Source organism: Ziziphus jujuba, chromosome 3 (assembly GCF_031755915.1).
Source record: "Ziziphus jujuba cultivar Dongzao chromosome 3, ASM3175591v1".
Lineage (NCBI taxonomy): Eukaryota > Viridiplantae > Streptophyta > Magnoliopsida > Rosales > Rhamnaceae > Ziziphus > Ziziphus jujuba.
Window position 1 is genome coordinate 1,122,202 of NC_083381.1, and position 18,652 is coordinate 1,140,853.

Sequence of the window (18,652 nt, forward strand, 5' to 3'; positions counted from 1 at the left end):
CTCCATGTAGTTTGAGGAAAGGACCTTCTAGCTTGCTTTCCATATTGACAAGCCACACAATCAGAAAGTTTGTCTTCCAGTAATGGTATTCCTTTTACCATATTGTGATTCTGCATGTATAGAAGTCTAGCATGGTGGAAATGCCCGAGCCTTCTGTGCCACACTTCTGCATTGTTTGCATTGCTTGAATAGGCTATCTGCTCACCCTCCATCAGAATTGGAGCAAAGCTTTTTGCTCTCATTTTCACCTTAAAAGCATCTCTTCCTTTTACATCTTTAATCCTGCACCATTTATCTTCAAATATAACTTTAAAGCCCTCCTCAATCAACTGTCCAACACTAAGCAGGTTTTGGTCAATGTCATGCACATACAAAACATCATTAATATACTTCAAACCTGATAAGCTTTCTAGAGCCATAATTCATTTGCCTTTGACTGAGATATATCCCCCAGTTCCAATTTTAACTTTGAAAATTTTAGTTTTGTCGAGTTCTTTGAAAGGTTCTAGATCGTTAGTCATGTGATGTGTGCAACCATTATCAATCAGCCAAGAATCACTAGAGCTATTGCTGGTTGCAAAACTAGTTGCAACAAATAATTGCTCCTCTTGATGTTGCTCAACAACAATATTTGCTTTTCCTTCATGTTGTTGTGACTTATAGATTCTCTCCATGTGCCCAATCTGACCACATTTCCTGCACTTGACATCTGGTCTCCACCAACACTTACTTTGTGGATGGTTAGTCTTTTTACAGTATTGGCAAGGTGGATATGTTGCCTCATCCTTTTTGTCATTGTTTTCAGTTTTCTTGTTGTTCTTCTTGTTGTCCTTCTTGTCTTTGCCTCCTCTTGAATTTTATGCCTTTGCTTGAAAAGCATCCTCTACAGATTCTTCTTTTCTCATCATTCTCCTTTGCTTTTGGGCCTGCAAAGCATTTACTAATTTTGCCAAGGATATACTTGACAAATCCTTAGATTCTTCTAATGAAGAAATTTTAGACTCATACTTTTCAGGCAAAGTCACAAGAATTTTTTGTGTAATTCCCTCATCAGAAAAATCCTTACCCAGCAACCTCACCTTGTTTAGTATGCCCAGCAACTTGTCAGAATAGTCTTTGATGGTTTCTGTCTCCTTCATTTTTAGCATTTCAAACTCCCTGATTAAGTCAAGCACCTGCATGTTTTTTGTTCTTTTATTGCCTTGGTATTCATTCTTGAGATAATCCCAAATAGCCTTTGTTGACTGTAGATTCATAATTCTTGTAAATATGGTGCTTGAAACAACAGAGAATAGACATGCGTTAGCTTTTGACTTCTTTATCTTCCTCTCTTTGTGAGCCTTCAGTTGTGTCATTGTTGGATTTACTGGCAATGGTGGAACATCATAATCCTCCTCTACAACCTCCTAAAGATCTAATGCCTCAAGATGAACTATCATTTTAATAGCCCAAGCTTGATAGTTAAAATCGTCAAAAACTAATGGAACCACATAAAAATGTTGTTTCAGCTTCCATTTTTGAAAGTTTTTATGTTTCTGGGTTTGTGTTTAGATTCACTCAGTTCACAGATCTCTCAAGAAGATGGCTCAGCTCACAGATCCCTCAAGAAAAAAAGCTTTGATACCAATTTGTTGTTATAAGACACCAGAAAATCGAAGGCCAGAATATATTTTTTTTTATTTACTGCATTACTCTTTATATAGAGCTAACATTTAATAGATAAACAAAAATATTTCCTAAACACAAGGCATGACTAATAGCTTCCTAATTTCTAGCTACAAATAAACCAGCATAACAAATAAAACAGCATGACAGCATAAATCATAACAAAATCCTAAAGACTTGTCAGCTAACAGCATAACAAATATTCTAGTGACTTGGTCAGTTGACAGCAACTCCATATGCAGCAACTTAGGCACTATTGTAACAGAGGATCAAGACAGTGACCAAAAAAATGGTCCAACTCTAATTCCTACAATGCACCCAAATGCAGATTCCAACTAGGACAAACATTTATGATTTTCCTCTTTTTTGGTTTATTCTATAGAATTCTAATTGTTTGGTAGTCCGACTCATATTTTGAAACACAAAAATCTGAATCCTGTTAAAGAAATCCAATGTACTCTGAAGTGCTAAAGTTTCCTTCTGAGAAATAGGATTTCTTATTGTAACAATAGTGTTCACACTACATTGAAAAAATATTAGCATGCCTTTAAGATGTCAAAAATGCTTTAAGCTGTCAGAATAACAACCTCTGTAACACCCCGTCCCGAATCGCACCGGAATCCGTGCACGTTGACCGAGGTTGACTGTTGACCGTTGACCAAAGGGGTCTAAAGTTGACTTTTTGACTCGGTGGGAATTTCGAGTTGACCAGGATACCGTGGCGAAGTGCACGATGCCACGAGTTCGTAGACTGGTAGCACGTCGAAAACGGAGCTACGGTTTGAAAGTTATGGACGAAACAAGTTGCGGTCCAAACTGTCCAAGGGGTGCCGGAGTTGACTTTTTGTTTATGGGGAATTGAGCTTTGACTCATGCATGGTTGTGAAGTGCTCGTCGATACGAGTTCACAGACTAGCGGCACGCTCAAAACGGACATCCGGTTAAAAAGTTATGGACGTTTGAAGTTTACCGGATACCGTATTATTTTAATGTTTTTTTTTTTTTTGGGTCGGTGAACAGTGAAACGCCACGTGTCAGTTTCTGATTGGTCCACGTGGCATGAACAGTGTCACGCAGGGTTTTAATTTTGAAAAACTCTCGGGGAAGAGAGAGAAAGAGAGAGAAGAGAGAGAAAGAGAGAGAGGAGAGAGAAAGAGAGAGAGAGAGCCACCGCCGGCCACCGGATTTTGCCACTGTTCCGGCCGAGTTACTGTACATGCACCGGACAGAAAGCTTGCCCACCTCATTTCCGGCAAAACCTCCAAGTTTCACGGTGAACGGCCGCCGGACGCGCCCGGATCGGACGTCCGAAGTTTGGCGGCGATTTTTCCCCTCCACCGCCGGCCACCGCGAATCGGCACTGTTCCGGCCATTTTCCGGCCACACGCGCCTGACAGCCTTGATCCTCTCCTCAAGTCCGGCCTACCCACCAAAAATCACGGCCATCGGACCACCGACGCGCCGGGATCGGAGCGTTTTCCGGCGAGGGGTCGAAAATCTTCAAACGGTGATTTCTCCGCCGTCCGACCTCCGTTTTGCTCACCGTCGGTCCCGTTGGATTGCTCTCCTCACGATCTACAAATCTGCAAAATTTCACAGCAAACGGCCACCGTCGGAAAATACTGTTCCGGTGACGTGGCGGCCCGCCGGAAATTACTGTTCCGGCGAGTACCCGAAAATTCCGGCCAGCTCCAGTCCGCAGTGTTTGACCTCCTGAACCCAAATCCGACTTCCGTTTCCGCCAATTCGCGACGGTTTGGGAGAATTGCGGAGCCGACACTCGGAAAGCTTTCCGGCGAGATTCCGACCCCGTCGGGTTCGATCACCGGAAAGTAAGACCGAATCCGTGATCCTCATCACGCGAGCTTCGATTCGGTATATAACTCGTGACCCTTAGATGTCGCTTGGTGTTCGCTCCCCGGGTATCTATTTGGGAATTACCCGAATAAAATATTAATATTTTTGGTTTATGCACTGTGGTTGTTTAGGTGCACGCGCGAGTAGTGGAGTGGATCCCGAGGAGGATCTTAGTTGATTTGCGCTCTCCAGGTGAGTGACCCACCTTCAAAAATTATTTTGGGCAATTAATTAAATTTAATTGGTATTTAATTTAGTATTTAATTATGCTCATGTGGTGTGGTTTAATTATGATTTTAATGCGGTTTAATTTAAATTATTTGTTATGCATGAGCAAGGTATGTTTCGGTATTAATTTCACGTGGTTTCAAATGTGATTTCTCGGGCATAATTAGGTTAAATATTTTATGAAAATATTTGCTTAAATTTTATAAATTATGCCCGCGGTATTTTTATGGTTGCATTTTGTATTTCGAGAAAATTGTGGTTTGTTGTTATCGCTGTTTCGTACCGGGTTACTAAATAAAAATATGTGGGATGGTGTTTGTGAAAATTTGGTATACTTCCCACGGTGGTTTTTTGGAAAAACGGTATGGTTGGTTGTTTATGTTAATTTTTAGACGCACTCATACAGTATTGGTGTTCTGGTGTATGGTGTATGGACACGTGGTTTAGCACGCGGTTATTATATGGTTTAGCGTGCGGTTATTACTTCACCCGTGAGTTGCCATTGGACCGTGGGCAGGCAAGGTTATTGTTGCGCATAGCCGCCCCCCTCCTTGGCCGGGTGATGGTTTTTAGCAGTCGGTACTGTCGGGACGCCGAAGTGACCACTGCAGGTTTCTCTCTTTAACCTCCCGCCAGTCGGTGCTCGGGACGCTGGGTATCGGAGGGCATCACCGGTATATGGTGTGGTGCGTCAGGTGTAATTGTCGGTGTAATTGCAAATAATGGTTTAAACCCCAAAGGTGTTCAAAATTTATTTATTATAATTTATTATATTTTTATTATATATTTGGGGTATGTATTTATTTAATTGTTGTTGTTAAATTATTTAATCCCTTGGTTTTTGGGAGGTATGCACATTGGGTTTTGCGAAAAGGTTTTAAAAAGGGAACATTTCAAACGGAGCGATTGGTGAGAGTTTTGAGGGAAATCATTATTTTCCAAAGGTTATTATTATTTATTATTAATTGTTGGTATTTGTAACACTCCTTAATTATTATTATTTTATTATTATTATTAAAAGGTGTTCAGTAGTTCGGGTTACTCACGGAGATGATTAGCATCTCACACTCTTAAATTCCGTTCCCTTAGGTGCAAGTGGTGGTAGACGTTCTTCCGGAGCGAACCAAGTTTTCCGCTGCTGTTGTGTTTCGAGAAGTTTCTTTGTGCTCTTTCATTTCAGTGTATTATTTCTTTTTAGCCTTGTTGTATTTCTGTTGTTTAGCACTTCTTAAAGCTCTGTATACTATTGGAATACTTCTGTTTTATTTATGCACTGGACTGTTGTTGCTTTGAGAAGTGCTGGAATTTGTGGAATCAGTTTGTAGTTTGTGGGAGAAATAAGGGGATGTTTTTAGAAGTGTGTTTTCAGTGCAGGTAATTTGTGGTAAGTAAATCCCTTAGGGGAGGCTCTGTCGGATTTTCCTTTGGAGGGTCCGGTAGGGTTTCCCTGGGATCAGGGCTGTCTAGGGTTCTGGGGAAGGAATTCTGGACGGGTCCTGACAACCTCTCCAACAATTCTATAAATGTGGTAGAATTAGTTATTTTATAAGTTTTCTTTTGTTATGATCATTAATGTAGACAATCAGCTAAGAGACATGGCCACAAGTTTCTTTTTATTTCTCAGTGAGTTAAAAATATTATCTATTGTATCTTTCTTATACTAAATGCTCTTTACCTCTCTTTATGCCTTGAAGTAAATTTGGGATTATAAGGGAGAGATTTTATATCAGCAAAGCCCTGTTGATAAATCTGAACATTGATTTCTTTCAATGATAATAATTAACTTTAATGAAGTGGTTTCCAATTTATGGATTGTAGTAGTGGTTTAGAGGTGTCATTTAGAAATAAAAGTATATGAGACCCATAACGTTTTGTTATCATCAAATCACCTTAGAAGCAATCTTCGTCACATCCATGATACATCTACTTGAGATTTGTTGTCACTAAGGGTTGGAGGAGATCCGTTATCGAGAGGAAGGCCATAAAGATAGTTGGTATGGAACTGTTCTTGCAATGAGGGTCATAGATGGTCTTGGAGCTCAGTAATAATAACCTAGGCTAGAGGATTTGTCACCATTAAAATGGATAGTGATGTTCAATATAATCCATTACACTTTGCATTTGCTTGTATATTTTCTTTATTTTAGTAGTGATGACTGACACCCTTAGTTTTTTTCTCTTCCTCCTCCACCACCTTTAATTGCATCTCATATGCTTTCCTGTGTTGTTGTTACTATATTTCAAGTTTATGTTTTTGCTTTTTTTTTTTTTTTTTTTTTTCTGTTCGTATTCTTTTTTTCTTTTACTTTCTTATTTAGTTGGATTTTTCTATAATGGGATAAATCTTTATGCTTATTCTATTAGCTGAAATTTGTTTATTCAACCTGGTGTTCAAATTATCAACCCTGATATATTTTTAATTAAGAGCCTATCTTTCTCTCTAAGCTGTTAAACGGAAAGAAGCAACTTGGACAAACAATTATGATTTTTCCCTTTTGGTTTAGAATCATATAAGACACTGTTATTAACACCGTGTATCACCTGTTGTTCTATCTTATCTGTTGGTTATTGTTTACATCTCTTCATAGGAATTCTTATCATGATTGAGACCTCTCCATGCACGTCTCTTTGTACAATGTATATATGTGTGTTACACTGTTAATCATAATATAATTCTTTTTGGCTCCTCTGTTTCTCTTTAGTTATGACTGGTTATCTATCAAATTCTGATAGTTTTGTTCTCCAACTCATATTTTGAAACCTGAAAATGTATCTTAATCCTGTCATAGGAAATCCAATCTAGTTTCCTTAATATATATCTGAAGTGCTAAGGTTTTCCTCCTTATAAATATGTACATTGTTTCGAGCTACTACTTTACAATAACATAACGTTTTCATTATTTGTGTAATGTCACAGAAGTATATTTATATCATTAATGCAATTGCTTGTAAGAACAACTTTGCATCATTTTTATAAGTCACCTTAAGGTTTTTCGGACATTTTTTTAAATAGAACTTATTCATGAAAATTCAAATAAATAAACCGTATGCCAAAAGGTTTAGAAGTATTGCATCTTCATTTTCTCTACGACTCCTAACTTATGAGAAAACGAATTATATTGGACGGGTTCTACTCAATAATTTATAATCTTATCATTACATTTTAGCACAAAATCTCTTTTGGCTATTCATATATGAGAAGGAAAAAACTGAATATGTTTGGCCAAAATTGGCAATTTAATGGAATATTTGGCCAATCTTTGTCAGAACAATCATGTAATTTTAATTGGAAAAGAAGCAATATAGGTCTCTTTCCTTATCATAGATGATATTTAATGGAAAATTTCTATTAAATTCCTCCAATTTTATTTTACTTATAGTTCAATCCATACTTATAAATCATCATACTCCAAAACTTATCCATCAATTTTTTTTTTCAGTTAATTTTTACATAACCGAAAATGCGTGAATGAAATTTTTCTTATTCAGCAATGCATAAATTTATTTGTCAAAAACTAATATGCAATGAATTACCCAAAAACAAAATAAAAAAACAAATGCAGTGGGAAATTAAGTCATTTGTGATTAATTAGCAAGTACAAGATTAGCCATTTGAAGCGACTATTTCAATTTTTTTTTATTTTTTCCAATTATATTTGTTTTAACAAAATACCAAACATCAACTTCTTTACCACATGAAATGGCTGCAGAAATGGCAGCGCACGCATCGAATCCAATATTTTGCTTTTGTCTTGCATTGTAATAGAGTTTAGTAAGTTTCAAGATCTAAATCGACCATTGAGTGACTGGATGTGAATGAATTTTCAAATCGACCGTTTTAACCAAGATATAGGATTAAGGGTCAGGATATGAGTTCAAGACCCGGTTGCAGATTGAGGATCGAACAGAGAGAGACTCGGATCATAAATAATAACCGAGATAAGAGATAGAAACACAAAGAAACCAGGAAACTAGACTATATATTTCAAATATGCAACAAAATAAATCAGACCTTCATATTTCAGGTTAGAATTCACAATGAACAGAGTTATGTCTTTGTTTTTGCTATTGGATTAATGGTAGCATTGAGAGGAACAAGAAGAGTGGAGGGAAGGGGAGGAAGATGGAAGGAGACCATATCCCTCGTCTGTCAGTAGGAAGATGAGCGAAGAGATTGGAGGGTGGATGCACATAATCCCTCTAAAATGGAAGAATCAGAGGAACAATTGAAAAATCAACTTAACAATTACACTTGCGTTTACATTTTTATCTACATAGTAAAATAGTAATGGTTCTAACACACTAAGGACCAACAAAATGATAATATAGTATTAAATGAACTTTCTTGCGTTCCACTTTGCACCATAAATACCAAAAAGAGACGAGAATATATATCTCCTCTCACTATACTAAGAAGGATTAAAAAAAAATTTTCTCCCTCCTTCCCACTTTCCATCACTCCTAGGCTATACATCCTTTCTGTTTTCTTTCCTCGCAACCAAACATAAGCTTAATTTTTATCCCTTTGCAAGCAATCCGTAGCTCAAAAGATGATCTAACAGTCAAACTCTAATGATCGATCATAAAACAAAGTGTCTATCAATACGTCAAAAATTCTTAAACCCACTCTTCACAGAACCAAAAGAAACCTTTCCATGCAAAATTTCATCATTCATCAAAGAAACTCTGTTGGCAATCCTCTCCCTGTTTCGACTCGACTGCAATACCAGCAGAATGGACATTGATTAACCAATAGAGGACAGAAAAACACAACCAGGCAATAAAGTTATAACGCGGGCACGGGAAGCAGCACAGAAGGTTCATTCAGTTACCTCAGCAGATGCAAAGGTTAGCAAGGAGTCGGTGAAGCTCTAAATAAAGGCTCTCACCACTGCATAGAAACCAGCAGCTAAGGTTGGAATTCATTCCCAGAAGCAAATAACACAACCAAGAGGAATAAAGCTTATTTATTATCATTACTTAGTTTAAAATAACTGATACAATAATAATGATAAAGAGCTTCTTAGCCGCCAAAGAATTTTAGTCAAGACTTGTTTGGTTAATCTCAAACCTGAAACATTCCTCTTCCTCCTCTTCTTCCAAAATAGACCCTTCATCCTGATAAATTTTTCTTAAAAAATCTAGCTCTTAATCAAGAACAAATTATCAGCACTGATTGATGAAAAGCCATTGGAATATATTCATCCTTCAAATTCAAAATTGGCAACATGCTCTGCTCTAGCTGCTATATAACAGGGGATAAAACAATCAAAGATTTCCAAATAAGTCTTCATAGTTTAAGAATGATTTCCTTCTAAGAAATCAATTCTTTCCTAATTTATTTATTACCGTTGGAAATTTGTAAATGTATATATAAATACTTATTGCTTTAATATAAAGAAAGAAGACAATAGAAAATTTATTTTCAGTTTTTATTTATTTAAAATTTCTTTTTTGTATCAGAGCTTGGTTTATCAACAATGTCTTTCGATCAAGAGACAAAACTCACTATTCAATTTTTTCATCAATGTGCTAGTTTGATTTCTATCAAACTAACTAATTCAAATTTTCTACTCTGGAGATCCCAAATTATGCCACTCATTCGTAGTCTTGGAATTCTACACCACATTGAAAATTCGGAGAAACCACCAGAAAAAATTGAAGAATCTGGCAAAATGGTGAAAAATCCAATTTTAGATACTTGGATTAACAATGATGGGCTTCTTAAAACCTGGCTTCTAGCAAATATGACTGAGGAAATCTTCAGTACAACAATAGGTGGGGATACAGCTTATGAAATATGGAAATCTCTTGAGGAGCAACTGTTGCCTAACACCAAGGAAAATGAAGCACAGCTCAAAGACAGCCTTTACTCTCTAAACAAGGGGTCATTAACTCTCGATGAATACATCGGGAAGCTTAAGATTATTTGTGATAAGTTGGCTGCTATTGACAAGGCGCTTTCTGACGTTGATAAAGTGTTTCAAGTCTCAGGAGGACATGGACAAAAATATAAAGAATTTCGAGTTGCTATGTTATCAAAGCCTCCATATCCAACTTTTAACCAATTTATTGTATCTTTACAAAATTATGAACATATTTATTTTATGGAAGAAAAGCAGCAGCTTGATTACAATCAAGCCTTTATGAGTCAAAGAGGAAGAGGAAAAGGACAATGTGGAGGAAGAAGCTATTCTAGGGGAAGAGGCTCAGGTTCCTCCACTCAACGTCAATTTACCAATCAGTCCTCATATTTTCCACCTCAGCCAAAATACAACAATAGCAATAATAGTTGGAAAAGACAAGAACAATCCACCAAGCATAACTATAACAATGATGCTTGCCAAATTTGTGGTATGACAAATCATGTTGCCAATAAATGTTTTTATCCATAGCCACAGAAGAGAATACTCAAAAAGCTTTGGCAGCCATGAATATAAACAGTGAAGGTGATCCACATTTCTATGCCTATTGTGGTGCAACGGCTCATATGACAAACCAAGGAGGTAACTTAGATTTCTTCAAACCTTATTCTAGCAGAGACTCAATTTTAGTAGGTAATGGGCAAGCTTAACCTATCACTCACACAGGCAAAGCACTGTTTAAAACCTCTAAGGGTCATCTTAAACTAAATACTGTACTAGTTGTGCCAAAACTCAAAAAGAATTTATTATCTGTTAATTAACTCATTGATGATAATTCTTGTATCTTTGAATTTAACTCTATTGGTTTTGTTATAAAGAATCACAATCAACAGATTTTGGCCAAGGGACACAGGAAAGGAGATTTATATGCACTTAGGGAAGGACATCTAGAAGCTCTTGTTACAGTCAAATCTCCAGAAGCATCTTCTACAATCTAGCATGCTCGATTGGGGCATCCAAATTTTAAATTTCTTCAAACTTTTGAGAATAAGAAAGTCATTAATGTTTCCAATTGGTTAACCAAAAATACTTTATGTAGTAGTTGCCAACTTGGAAAACATTGTAAACTTTCTTTTAATAAATCTAGCTCTATTTCAAAATTTCCTTTAGAAAGGATTCATAGTGATTTATGGGGGCCTGCTCCAATTTTTTTTCCCCAAAAATTTAAATATTATGTTATTTTTTATAGATGATTTCACTCGCTATACTTGGCTATATTTACTTAAAAATAAATCTGATTTTTATAGTTGCTTTCTTAAATTTCAAATTTTTGTTGACAATCATTTTGATAGCAAAATAAAGATTTTTCAAAGTGATGGAGGTGGAGAATTCACATCTACAGCCTTTCAAAATCATTTGTCTCAGTGTGGCATTGCACAACAACTTTCGTGTCCTCACATACCAGAACAAAATGGACTTGTTAAGCGCAAGCATCGTCATATTGTTGAAACGGGTCTTATCTTACTCTTTCATGCAAACTTATCGATCAAATTATGGGTGGATGCATTTTTAACTGCTGTATATCTTATTAATCGATTATCTATCTCTTCAATTGGTAAGGAAACTCAACATTTTGCATTTTTTGGTCAAAAATCCAGATTATTTTGGATTACATATTTTTGGTTGTCAATGTTTTCCTTATTTGAAAACTCAAAGTATGCATAAATTTTCAAAAAAAACTGTCCCTTGTGTATTTATAGGTTATAACCCATTACACAAAGTATATAGATGTCTTGATCCACACACACATCGAGTTTATATACCAAGATATGCTGTATTTAATGAAAATTATTTTCCTTATTTGGTGCATGACAAGTCGACTCCTTCACCCTCATATAATCTTTCCCTTACTTCTTTTCCCCTTGTAGATGAATGGGTCTCAAGAAAATCTTTTGACACTCCTTCTTGCACAACCTTACCAGAACCTTCCCAAACAACTTTAGGCCCTTTTCTTAACGATTTGAACGAGCCCACTCAAAAACAAATCTCTCCAATCAAGTCATGACAAAGGCAATGACTTGGATTCCAACCATCCTTCATCCCACTCTAATTGCAATTCTTGTAATCCACCTTTAGAGTCCACACCCATATTGGATCAAAAGCATAATTGTCTTTCTCCCACTTTGGAACCTCATTCAGATCCTATACTCCATTTAGACAAAAATCAAGGTTCAATTTCTTCACCCATTCGACCAACTCGTGAAAGACGCCCACCTGCTTACTTAAAAGATTCTATTTGTTCAGCGTCCAATAACAATTATGCTCCCATTGTTTCTATTTCAGAACCCAAGACTTTAAAGACCGCACTCAAATTTACAAATTGGACTGCTGCCATGAAGGATGAGCTTGATGCCCTTCATCAAAATAGAACATGGTCCCTTGTTCCTCACCATTCTAATGCAAATGTCATTGGTTCAAAATGGGTATATAGTACAAAATATCAAGAAGATGGATGCATTGATCGATTCAAAGCTTGCTTAGTTGCTAAAGGCTACACACAACTTCCTCATCTGAACTTTGGTGAAACCTTTAGTCCTATAGTTAAACCCACTACTATACGTGTGGTCCTCTCTCTTGCTGTCCATTTTCAATGGCCTCTCCAGCAACTTGATGTTAAAAATGCATTCCTTCATGGTGTTCTTCATGAGCGTGTTTATGTGGAACAACCTCCTGGTTTTATGCATCTGAAATTTCCTAACCATGTTTGCCTTCTACACAAGTAATTATATGGGCTTAAACAAGCTCCATGTTCTTGGTTTTCTAGACTCTCTACTTGTTTATTTTCTCTTGGTTTCATATGTAGTAAAGCTGATGCATCTTTATTTATATATCATTCTGACACTAACATAATTCTTTTACTTGTCTATGTAGATGATGTTATTGTCACTGGCAATGCCACTTTATTAATCTTTCATCTCATTACACGTCTAAGCAAAGAATTTGTTCTTCAAGACCTTGGAAAACTTGGTTTAGAAATCAAATATTTTCTTGGTGGACTCACACTTTCTCAAACCAAATATGCTAGAGATCTCTTAGCCAAATCCCATATGCTTGATGCTTAAAAAATAAACACTCCCATTGCTAAAAAACCAAGTCCCCTTCTAGATGATAATGAACCCACGATCCTACTGAATATTGTCAACCTTGTGGCTCTCTTCAATATCTTACATTCACTAGACCAGATCTCACTCATGCTATTAATCTTGCTTCTCAACATTTTCAAACTCCTACCAAGAAGAACCTACGAGATGTCAAACGAATATTTCACTACGTCAAAGGAACCTTGACACATGGTGTTCGATATCTATCTCAAAGCTCTCTCACTCTTAATGCTTTTTGTGATGCAGATTGGGCTGGCTGTCCTTGATACAAACATAGGTCGACACGTGCCTAAACCCATATTATATTAGCCCGGATCTCAATTAAGTTTAGATTTTAATGGATTGACCTCAACCCCTAACCAACCTATGATTAGAAATCTTGGTATAATGAAGATGCTACAATAGGTGATGGATATCCAATTGATAAGGCAAAACTAAAACAGTCACTTTCTAATTGTGTTTTAGGTTTTCAAAGAGAGCAAAGAGAAATTCTATCTCACAAAATAAATTTTGAATATTATTAAAGATCCGTTCTTCCTCAAAAATAAGCTTTAAATAAGCTAAATTCACAAACAATAAGACCCTAAAAACTAAGGCAAAAACCAGCTAAACATGTTGTTTCCTAAAGGTGGACGAATTTTCTCTCTCCTTTCCTAATCTAATTTTGATTAATTAATTCCTTTATTTTGAATTAGGAATTAATTAATTTACAAAGAAAATAATAAAATAACAACTTTCCTAAGTTGATTTTTCCAGAAATAAAAAAATAAAAAACCAATTAGAAGACTAATTTCCTAAAATAAAAAGTAGAAATCAAATTAGGAAACTAAAATACTATCTTTTTGACTAAGTTGACTTTGACCAATCTTTGACCAATTTAAGCTCCAAATTAGCTTCCATATGCTTTGTAAAATACAAAATAGGATTATCATGGATTCCTACATGTTGCCCTTGCTTGGATCAAATAGAAAATGTCAACTCAGCAAAATACAGTAAAGCTAGCAGAACCGACCATCTTTCTCCCTTTTACGCACAACCCCTTTTTGTTTGGCTTTGAAGCTGCCTCGAATTGATTCCATGACCTCTTAGAGATATGTATTGAATCCATGAAGTGTTGGAACCATTTCTTGCTGCCCGAAGTCCATATTTGCATGAAAACAGCTACCTGGGTCCCTATTAGCTTTCACCACTTGGATGCTTAAAACGGACCTTGTATCTTCAGGTATTAACAAGCCCCTTTGAGAATTCCCTGGATAAAAGTAGCAAGGTTATCCTAAAATATCTTAGCTTGAGCCTAGTGATCGGCCCGATCTTCATCCGTATCAGGTCAGCACTCCATCGGGTTATCGGTTGTGCAGGCACGGGCGGATTCTCATCAGTCCTTTTACTCAAAGAAGTACTACAGGATATTGCATCTTCATTGACTCCAATTGTGTGTCTTAGGCAGCTAAAAGCAACCCATCATCTCGAGGTCTAGTGCTGAAGCTCAATACCGATCGTTAGCCACCACTACCGCCGAAGTTACTTGGCTTCAGTACCTTCTAAATGACCTTGGCATTCACCCTGTCCGACAACCACTTCTTTTATGCGATAATCAAAGTGTCCTTCACATGTCCCATAACCCAATCTTTCATGCCCCCACCAAACATATCTAGCTTGACTATCACTTCATCGGGGAAAAAGTCGTTGCTGGTACTCTCAAAGTTCACTATCTGCTTACCTCACAACAAATTGCTGATATCTTTACCTAAGGCCTACCTAAAGAATCATTCTTACCTTTTTGTTTCAAGCTTGGTGTTCAACCCATTTCACTACCAACCTTGAGGGGGCTAGATAAATTCTTCTCAATTCTAGCTTTTAATCAAGAACAAATTATCAGCACTGATTGTCCTTCAAATTCAAATTTAGCAACATGCTTTGCTCTAGCTGCTATATAAGAAGGGATAAAACAATTAAAGATTTCCAAATAAGTCTTCATCATTTGAGGAATGATTTCCTTCTAAGAAATCAATTCTTTCCTAATTTATTTATTACCGTTGGAAATTTGTATATAGATATATACACACTTAAAGCTTTAAGAGAAAGAAAGAAGACAATAGAAAATTTATTTTCAGTTTTTATTTATTTGAAATTTCTTTTCATCCATCATCCCTACCATGTCCAATTTTGCAGGAACATTGCTTCCCGTGAATGTCTTCCTGGAATGGACCAATGAAGCAAAAGCTCCACTTAAAGGTTTCTATGTCAAGGCCATTTAGGTTTTCTATCAAAGAGAATGTGGCTTCCGCTTTTCCTTACGGATGTTGTAGTAAACTATTCCAGCTACATAATCTCACAATGCAAGCCACAGCCTGTGCCCAGAATTTAAGCCTTGTTTTAACATCCTCTGGATGATCACCTAGATGACAAAATAGAACAAAAGCCAAAACCATTTTTTACTCTGATTTAGAGTGATTTCATTTGAATCATGAGTATATTAAATCAAGGCATAGATGGACTTTTTTTTAATGCCAACTATGAATTTCAAAAGGACAATCTATTCATATATCATATCTATATCTACAAACATAAAACCACACCATGCATTCCTTGCATTTTTTATATCCTTTATCTTAATCATAGAACCTAGGTCGGCATTCAATTCACAACAAAACAAGCAAACTAAATTACACTTGACTCAACTTTCTTTCAAATTTCAGGTACACCTATACACCATTCCTTATGCAAAAGAGACCAAAACAGTACCAAAATTCTAGCTTTCCAAACGGACCCAGTTTATCTTATCTCATCTAGAGTTTAAACTCCAAACGTACTAAATCAAAATCTCAACACAAAATTATAATTTTTTTGCTTTTAACCATAAAAGGATCATCAAAAAATGGGACAAAATCAATTAAATATTCAGTGTTAAAAGCACAAAGATCATAATTTGATGGAAACATAACAGTTTATCAATATTTTCTTTTTATTGCACCTTGCTTATCTTTTAAATTTGGATATTAAGGAACCGAAAAAATTGAAGCAAAGGTCTTGGACCAACTTGACCAACAATTCTATTGGAACTACAGAGCTTTTGAAAGTATGTGTTACCTTAGGTTGCTCAATATTCATTGCAAAGGGCACCTCCCCAAAGGCTTGGAATACCTTCCTAACAATATAAGATTCTTAAAGTGGAAGGACATCCATTGAAATATTTTCCACCAAATTGCTATCCTTCTAAACTAGTTGAACATAACATGTACTATGCCCAAATTGAACTACTTTGGAAAGATAGAAGGTAGAGTTCTACAATATTAATGCCGATCTGTAATTTACGTTTTTTCTTTCAAGTACATGAACATTACCGCTAACATTTTGCATTTTCTTTTTTGGCTATTTTCTTCATTCATTTTTGCAGTAATTTGAAGTTCATCAAACTCAATCACTCTAAGAACTTGATAAGGACTCCAAACTTCATAGGGTTTCCTAATCTGGAGAGATTAGTTCTTGAAGGGTGTAGAAACTTAGTAGAGGTTCACCCATCCATTGGAATTCTCAAGAAACTTTGTTTATTGAATTTGAAAGATTGTTCAAGCCTTTAGAGTCTTCCAGACTTCATTTCAGCAGAGTCTCTTGAAATTTTTCTTCTTTCGGGCTGCTCAAGACTTGACAAATTTCCATACATGGATGGAAGTAAATTTCCATATATGGATGGAAGTATGAGAAACTTGTCACAACTTTATTTGGATGGAACAAGACCTAAAAACCTTCTCAAATCAACAATGCTCAATGAGATAGAATAGCAGAGAGGAAAGATAGAGCTTTGAAAATAAGGAAGCTATAAATTTGTTCACTTTTGATCATTGTAGTAGCCTTCTTCCATCTAATAGAAGAAAATGGAACAATCTTGCTTACTTTCTTCCCAACATTCCAAGTATAAAAAAATTATGTTTAAGAAACTCTAACTTACCAAAAAGATCAATTCCCAGTGACCCTAGCTACCTAACTTCATTAGAGGTATTAGATCTAGGCAGAATGAATTCATTAGCTTACTTGCTAGCATTAGCCAACTTGTTAAGCTAACATTTCTTGGATTGAGGCATCACAATCTTCTTCGATCAGTTCCAGAGCTTCCTTCAAATATAGAATATGTAGAGGCAAGAGATTGTTCTTCACTAGTAACTTTTTCAAATTCATTCAAGGTAAGAACTTCCAAAGATTTGATATTCAATTTCTTTGGTTGTTACAAGCCAAAACAAAATCATGAGCGTGAAAGTATAATGATGGAATTGTTGAAAGCATACCTTCAATCGTGGCTGAAAATCTAGAATCAGGTTGCTTTGTCTTTATTTTTTGTATATATATATTTCTTTCTTTGTTCGTTCTCTCATCAAACATTATGGGTTTCTTGGTGCAGGAAGCCTCACATCTAAGTGGCCGTTTTGAAATTGTGATTCATGGAACTAGAACTCCTGAGTGGTTTGGGAATCAAAACATGGGATGTACAGTCAAAATCTATTTGCCTCCAAATTGGAGCAATAACGATTGGATTGGATTCATTTTTTGCATTGCTTTTGGTGTTCATGAGAACTTTCTGACAGCATAGCTCAATCTCAATCGGCTCAATCAATGATAAATACAACAAAACAGAAGCAACAAAGGTAGTAGCTAGTAAGGAAGAAATTGATGAAGGGATTAACAGAGTTAACTAAAGCAAAACAATTACACTCCATAAAATAAATTATTGTATTTTCTGCAAATTTATTTTATAGGAGCAAATAATCTCACTTACCTTCCCTAGCTTCTTTGTTTTAGGAAAATCAATTAATTGTTTTCCATATATCAATTCTAGCTTGTACTTTATATAGGCATGCTTTTCTTGCAAAATATTAATTGATTGAATAATACCAATATTCATCAAATTCTACATGGTATCAGAGCGTATTTTTACACAAAACTATATCTTCATAGAATCCCAAACAAGAACTTTTCTCAAACATATGAGAAGCTAAGAATGTTTCTAGCCCATCAAACAGGACCCATTCTCATAATTCAATCCCTTCACCAATGCACTAGCCTAGTTTCTGTAAAGCTAGTTTCTATAAAGTTAAGTGCATCCAATTTTCTGCTTTGGCAATCTCAAATATTACCACTGGTTCGAAGCCTTAGTATAAGTCATCATCTTACCAATGCTGGATGATGCAAACCCGCCGGAGCTCGCACCACCGACAACTAACTGGGGTACTGATCCGATAGGGATGAAGACTGAACCGATCACTAGGGCTCAAGCTAAGAGGTTTAAGGATAATCTTGCTGCCTTTATCCAGAAAGTAATTCATTCTCAAAAGGGCTTATCCATACCTGAAGATAAAAGACATGTTTTAAGTATCCAAGTGGTGGAGGCTGATACATCGGACACCGATACATCGGACATTTTAGCTCGGACAGGTATCAGTTAGGTCGGACAGATATTAGTTAGCTCGGACAGCCATCAGTTAGCTCGGACAGACATCATTTAGCTCGGAAAGACATAAGCTAGCTCGGACATCAGGCAGACATAAGTTAGCTCGGACATCAGACATAAGTCAGCTTAGTTGTCAAACTAGTCAACTCGTTTCCTAATTTGCGTTTGACTTTTCTTTTTGGGTTTTTATTTATTTATTTTTTGGACAAATAACTTTAGGAAGGTTTTTTTTTTTATTTTATTCTTTCCATTGTAAATTAAATAATTCCTAATTTAATATAAAGGAATTAATTAATCCAACTTAGACTAGGAAAGGAAGTATAGTTTCAGCCAACTAGGTTTCTTTATGTGTGTGGCCGGTTTTTCCTAGGGTTTTCAGGGTTTATTTTGGTTCTTTCAAAGCCTATTTAAAGGCTTATTTTTCAATAAGAATA

The 18,652-nt window shown here is 36.1% G+C and overlaps 1 protein-coding gene across 1 annotated transcript; it reads right to left on the reverse strand.

Moving 5' to 3' along the window:
• Positions 1-857: 857 nt before the first annotated feature.
• LOC132803257 (uncharacterized) lies at positions 858-1,355 on the reverse strand. The gene has a single exon (XM_060815838.1). The coding sequence runs from the start codon at positions 1,353-1,355 to the stop codon at positions 858-860; it is 498 nt and encodes a 165-aa protein (XP_060671821.1).
• Positions 1,356-18,652: the final 17,297 nt, after the last annotated feature.

Excerpts from the sequence above, each read along its gene's own strand:
- LOC132803257 (XM_060815838.1), bottom strand. The coding sequence starts at position 1,355 with ATGACACAACTGAAGGCTCACAAAGAGAGGAAGATAAAGAAGTCAAAA.